The sequence below is a fragment of the Colias croceus genome, chromosome 7, assembly GCF_905220415.1.
Source record: "Colias croceus chromosome 7, ilColCroc2.1".
In the NCBI taxonomy this organism is placed as follows: Eukaryota; Metazoa; Arthropoda; class Insecta; order Lepidoptera; family Pieridae; genus Colias; species Colias croceus.
This window is the reverse complement of record NC_059543.1, coordinates 3,144,983-3,151,772: the sequence shown is the minus strand read 5'-3', so window position 1 is coordinate 3,151,772 and position 6,790 is coordinate 3,144,983. Positions and strand designations below refer to the sequence as shown.

The 6,790-nt window shown below is 30.7% G+C and overlaps 1 protein-coding gene across 1 annotated transcript; it reads right to left on the bottom strand.

Annotated features, from left to right (window-relative positions):
• Positions 1-1,328: 1,328 nt before the first annotated feature.
• On the bottom strand, positions 1,329-6,040 carry LOC123693363 (RWD domain-containing protein 1). Its single transcript, XM_045638425.1, has 5 exons — positions 5,863-6,040; positions 5,590-5,792; positions 3,056-3,199; positions 1,923-2,109; positions 1,329-1,587 (listed from the first exon to the last, which is right to left on the bottom strand). The coding sequence occupies exons 1-5, from the start codon at positions 5,930-5,932 to the stop codon at positions 1,475-1,477; spliced, it is 717 nt and encodes a 238-aa protein (XP_045494381.1). The 5' UTR covers positions 5,933-6,040; the 3' UTR covers positions 1,329-1,474.
• Positions 6,041-6,790: the final 750 nt, after the last annotated feature.

Sequence of the window (6,790 nt, the reverse complement as noted above, 5' to 3'; positions counted from 1 at the left end):
ATTTTACTATAGTCTATAAAAGTGTTAGATAATTAAATGTATGTGTTAAATTTGTTTGCACGATTTCCGTTATTCTATATTGATGTATTTTGTTGTGATGAGCTTTTTTTATTAAAAATTATAAAAAATATTGGATGTTTTCTTTCTAGTTATTAAATAAAACTATGTATGAAATAAAATATGTTTTTAATATCAAAATTTCATAACATTGAGACACGGGTAATTTTTCGTAGGTACCTACTTATTTTAACGATGACGATGAAATGTATTGATGCATAAAAAAAGTTTCGTTTTTATAAAAAAAAAATAAACAAGAAAGGACGAAACTTATACGTAAAGTGTATACATATTACATAATATTCTATGACATCACTATGGTCAACTTAAATACGAAGCTAAAAAGCTGAGAATAACAGTAAAATTTTGATATACATATCAAATGCTGACATTCAAATTGCATAAAAAAAAACAAAAAAGCAATTAATTCTTGTAAAACAGATTTCAAGAAACATGGGAAAGTAATATGGAACAAGTGGTATTAGTTCAGGATACATCGCCCATTTTTGCAAGTGACTACTATCAAGCTAATTTTCCGTTTGTAGCTTTATTTTGATGAGACGCCCAATAATTTCGTGTACGAAACTCTCGATTGTGGTAGCTAACAGAGATAATAAGGATAAAAAATTTGATTTGATGGTTCTCAAATATTTTTTACTAACTGAATTTTTTTTTGTTCAATCTCAAGATAATTACCTAAATTATTCGAAAAAATATTTGTCCTACAAAATCTATGGTTTGTTCAAAGAGTCCCCCTTTCCAAAGTGTATCGATAACGAGGTCATCAGAAATGATTACTAACAAGCTGATTTTTTTGTTTTTCACTTAGTTAATGTTTATATAATTCAACAGACATATTGTCCTACAAATTGCGTAATAAATATTTGAGAACCTTCAAATCAAAAAATTTTATCCTTGTTATCTCTGTTAGCTACCACAATCGAGAGTTTCGTACACGAAATTATTCGGTGTCTCGTCAAAATAAAGCTACAAACGGAAAATCAGCTTGATAGTAGTCACTTGCAAAAATGGGCGATGTATCCTGAACTATATGTAAAAAAATAATAGATACATGAGCCAATAAATTAACATTGTGTAGTAGAATTAAAATAACCATAAATTTTACTGTTTAAAAGTTTTCGATTGACAATTTTTTCTTCTATTTCTGTATTTGGTTTGGTTATTTCAACTGTGCACTATCATTGGCATGTTCAGATTATATATTTGAAATATGTAGTCTATGATCATACTAGGCGTAGTAAAAAAAACTGTTTAAAACATCAATCGTGTATTAAATTCGTTAATATTATTGCTGACGGCTTGTTATTGATACAACTTGCATTCCTTTACATTACCTTGTAGCACTTTATTCACGCGATTTTCGGCCTTGCTTACTTATACATAAAGTTCTGTTTCACTAATCACTCTCACTACCACTCTGTCCGGGAATGTAGTCTTCGTCATCCTCATCAGAAATATCTAGATCATCAAGATCTTGGAAGAGAGACTCGTCGACTTTAACAGCATCACCTGTAAACAAGGAACAATAATTTGTACATACTTTGACTTTTAAACAAACAATTTAATTATTATTAAATTGACCCATATTCACTTAGTAAAAATGATATTTCAATAAACATAACCAATAAACATCTACTCTAATTTAATTTATTGTTGAAGATAAAAAAAAAACACGCAAATTTCGCAATTTTGTTAAAATTGTTGTCACTATTAGATATTATTATCTATACAGTATACACCATATTTTTCTTTATTAAATAGTATATCTTACAAAAATATTGTGTTGACATATTTCTGTCCTTTACCATAACAAGCCTTGCAATTAAAAAAGAAAATAAACTTACCATCATCAAGGAATTTCAGATCTGACTCATTCAAAGTAGTATCCCTTAAGAATAGCTCTTTCCCTGTGAGTTTTGTCTTATCTTTCGATTCCTTTTCTCTCTTAGCAGGTATACCCATGTCAATCTCAAACTGTTTTCTCCATATCAAAAATGATTCCACAGTAACTCTTGTACCTTCAAATCGTTTCTGTAACCCATAAAAATGTGTGAACATAATTGAAATGATTAAAAATGTGATAGATAAAGAGTGTTTGTTTGTCATTCTTTCACGTTGCAACCAAGTTATTTTATGGTATGATTATCTATATCCACACAAGGATATAGATTATAGTAAAAAGGCTACGTTGCCAAGAAAATAAGCCATGGGAACATCCATTATGATGTGCATTTGAGTCACACTGATATTATAAATTCGGATAGATGGCGCTATAGTAACATTGTGACGTGTAGGTATGACAAGTTCTGCAAATTTTTTTACCATGCGAGAAATACTGTCGATTACATTTCTTCTTAGAATAATATCAAATTTAATTTAAGATATTAACTTTATTACTCCATATTCAACTTATTTGTCCATTTCTATTTTAAAAATGGTTATTTCTTTGGTTATTTATATTGACTTGAAAATTTTTAATTAATTAATCTATATATATACTAGCGGTCCGCCCCGGCTTCGCCCGTGGTACATATTCACGTTTTCTCTACATAAGAACCATCCTCGTACTTCAAGGAATATAATAAAAAAAGAATTATCGAAATCGGTTCAGCCGTTCTCGAGTTATGGAATTACAACGAAAAGTGGCATTGATTTTTATATATTAGATATAACTCAAAGGTAACTGATATAGTGATCTATCAACGCACAGCCCAAACCACTGGACGTATCAGGCTGAAATTTGGCATGCAGGTAGATGTTAGGACGTAGGCATCCGCTAAGAAAGGATTTCCCGAAAATTTTGCGGGAACGGGGAAAAACGGGGATGCACATACAAAGTCGTAGGCGGAAGCAAGTAATAGATATAGATCTAACAAATATTATATACACATAAAACATAATGCCTACTTTTCCTTGGTCAAAAGTTTTAAATTAATCCTTTAAAAACAATAAATCACAAAGTTGTAAAAAAACTAACCATTTCAGCTTCTTCATCTGCCTTTTTCTTTGCAAGGATCTGTTCTTCTCTTTGTTTCTTAATAAAGTCCCACTTCTCATTAAGCCACTCTTGACCAGCGGAAACCAATGTAAATATCATAACCATTCCAACATTTTCTTTTCCCTGAAGTTTTAATAATACATAATTAGTACCAACATCATTACATGCAAATTATACTGAGTAGTTAGTATTTTCTTAATGCCTGTTAGTATGTATGTACTGCATTTGAAAATAGAAGATTATTACAAAAAACTATATGTATTACCCACAGAACAGTAAAAACAAATAGAAGTGTGATGTGGGCGTGGCCCACGTGTCACTAGTAAGATAAGATCACCTTACTTGGTCTCAGTTGTGCGCAGAAAAATATTCGAGTCGGTTGTCAGCTGTCAAACCTTTTTTCCATATTTATTCATTAATTAGGGCGTGTTGTTTGGTATTAGAGTGGAAAAATGATAGCAGACGAAAAAAAATAACTGCGTTAAAAACAACCGACTTCAAAAACGGAAAAGTAAGAAATAAAAAAGATTTGATATTATTAATTACTACATATTATTTTTATGTGCTATTTACTAAAAAGGTTTGATGTCGGTGCATGGGCTTAATACTAAGTGCTTAGTGTTTGGCACCGACTTCAAACCTATTTAATAAATAGCACATAAAAATAATATGTAGTAATTAATAATATCAAATCTTTTTTATTTCTTACTTTTCCGTTTTTGAAGTCGGTTGTTTTTAACGCAGTTATTTTTATTTAATACTTTTTAGTGTATTTTTCAACACGAATCAAACGAGCCCAAACTCGATAAAGTTGAGTCAATATATTACTGAGTTCCTATGGCCACCTTCCGATTCCATCATCAGATCAGCTCCATGTCATGATAATGTTTCATCGCTATCCAATTTACATTCGTATACAAAATTTCAGCTCAATCGGTTACCGGGAAGTGAATCAAAGTTACTTGCTACATTGAAATTAAGTCATCGAGTACAGACAAAAATGCTCATAAAATAAAAACTACTAGGCCTAGCCGAATAAAATTTTTATGGGACCAATTCGACACCATCCCGCATCGAACAAAAAAAGAATCACGTAAATCGGTTCAGAAACCTCGGAGTAATCGGTGTACATACATAAAAAAAAAAAAAAAAAAAAAAAAATATACCGGCCGAATTGATAACCTCCTCCTTTTTTTTGAAGTCGGTTAATAATATCAGCAATGGAGGCATTTCATGCCATCGGTAAGTCTTATTTTAATTTATTTTAAATATATTTTATGTAATAACTTCGCTTGTCGTAATTTGTCAAAAATTTATAAAAATATTAAGTCAAAATGAATCTTAATCCATAAGAAATGAGTACTAATATAGATTGAACAGCAAACAAGACTTTCTGGAATATTATTGCAATAAACAAACGAATGTCGGTTTAGTGATGGTTGTAGCTTATATCGACAGTATCGATACTTTAGAAAAGATAAACATTATAAATATTAAATTTTATTTTATTTTTCCTTAGCTTTCATTTATCCAATTTATTTATAGATTTCCCAAAGAGGCTAATTTAAAAGAGAAATGGATAAATGCAACATAACGAGTTAACTGGTTGCCGAACAGCACTAAGAAATCTAACAAAGGCCGCCGATACATCAAACCTACGGCAGTTCCAAGATTTAAAATAATGCATATTTTCTGTTTGTATTTTGTAAATATAGTTTTATACTATTCTATTCCGTTTTTTATTTAATAATAATAATATGAAAAGACATACTTAGTAGTAATAAACATACTCCAAAATGTGGCACATTGTACTATACTCATATAATAGAAAGAAAAAAAAAATGCTCAAAAAAATATTTATTTGTGAATTATCGATAACAAGGCTGACATCCCTTAGAGCATAGCATCAGATTAATATCAAGTCAATGTCATTAATGTAGAGTGACACAAATTTCAACCTTATTTCTATGTGTTGAGGTTCAAAGTTATATCTATCGAAAACTAACACCCTCTGTTGTGGAGTAGCTGAATGTTTTTCGAATTTGGAATTTCGGAGTAAAGAGAAACAAAACAGCTAATATGCGGATGTTATATTAAAATAAACCGTAACAGGGTGCGTTAGGGTACATATTGAAATGCTGAATTTATAACTTAAGTCAGTTTTTACTCAACTTAAGCTGTCCAATCAAAAGCATAGTTTACTTGTAGTGTACTGTATAACTATCGGTTTAAATGTGTAGGTTTGGCGACACTGGTTTTCATACTAATTATGACATTATAGCACTTCTATTTGTTTTTTCTGTTCTGTGGTATTACCTATTCACATTGAACACATTAAAATGTCAATTGGTCTAGTTCATCGGCAGAAAGGGTTTTTTTTAAATAAAATGAATTGTTTATGAATTATTGAATAAAATAATCTAATATTTTAAAATGGCACACTATACATTTTCACACATTCATTGAGACTTAACTATCATATAAACAGTCGAAATGTGAGACTTATCACATACCTGTTCTACTAAATGTTCTAATAATTCATTTTTGTCGACTACATCATCGAAATTTTCTTCATTAGAGACTTCTACGACAGGCAGGTCTTCAGGATATTTTGCAGTGTATGTAAAGACTAGTTCACATGCTAATCCGTCACCGTCATCATAACTTTCCGATTTTATTGGAATACTAAATTTATGAAAGGGCTCAACCTGTAAAACTGCAAATATTTTATAAAATTATCTGGTTATGTCTGGTGTAAAATTATAAACTGTGTAAGAAAAGCTTACTTTGCATATCACCGCAATAGATAGAATCTAAGGCCTCTACTTCACTAGCTTGTTCATACTGAAAATCCATGTTTCTGGGTTGTATTTATTTAATAGTTTTCAATAAATTAGGCTAAGCAGTTTGAACAACAGTCAACAATCCATTTTGAGTTTTTGACGTGATAACAGCTGATAATTTATAGGTTATCCATAAATCATAGAGTAAATAAGTGTAAGGCCCCGTTTCCACCTGCAAGTAAACTTCTGCAAGAACTGTCCGACAGTCTGTCTGACAGCAGCTTGCATGTGTAAACTATGTTGCAAGTTCTGTCGCGACAGTTTGTCAAGCGCTTCTTGCGAGAAGTTGCGAAAGCATGTGTAAACATGACTGCGTCTACTCGCGACAGTTCTCGCAGCTTATCGGTCTAGTTCCGTATATCTCGCAGCAAGCTGCAAGTATCGCCCGCACGGCTTTTGATTTTTGTTTATTTGAAATTAATGAGTCGTGAATGCTCTTGTGATGAATGAAGAAACTATAAAGTCAATAGGATTATAATTATGAGATCTTAAGATGGAATAATGTGATTATTTTTTGAAAATGAAATAAAATTAAAATTTATTTGTTGAATTGTGGTTACAAAGTTTTTATAATGTCCGCACAATTCACCAACACATTGGCATATCTATATTGGCATATTTATTTATATTATGCTTATCTAATTTTATAATTTAACTAAGTTATTATTTAAACAATATATTATTTACATTAGTTCATTAGATCATTTTACATTAATAGTACACATTATAAATTATAGTATACGATTTATTTCACAAAATAGAATAGAAAAATTATGACAGTACCTAATTCCTATCCCGTCACTCGCAAGATATGTGTAAACACCTCCGCGATAAGTTGCGATAGTATGATCCGCGAGCTTCTCGCATGACA

What these genes read in the sequence shown, in the direction of transcription:
- LOC123693363 (XM_045638425.1), bottom strand. Translation starts at nt 5,932, where the DNA reads ATGGATTTTCAGTATGAACAAGCTAGTGAAGTAGAGGCCTTAGATTCT. An exon ending in TAGAACATTTAGTAGAACAG is followed by an intron (nt 3,200 to 5,589) that starts GTATGTGATAAG and finishes TTAAAACTTCAG; the next exon opens with GGAAAAGAAAATGTTGGAAT. An exon ending in TCTGAAATTCCTTGATGATG is followed by an intron (nt 1,588 to 1,922) that starts GTAAGTTTATTT and finishes CCTTGTTTACAG; the next exon opens with GTGATGCTGTTAAAGTCGAC.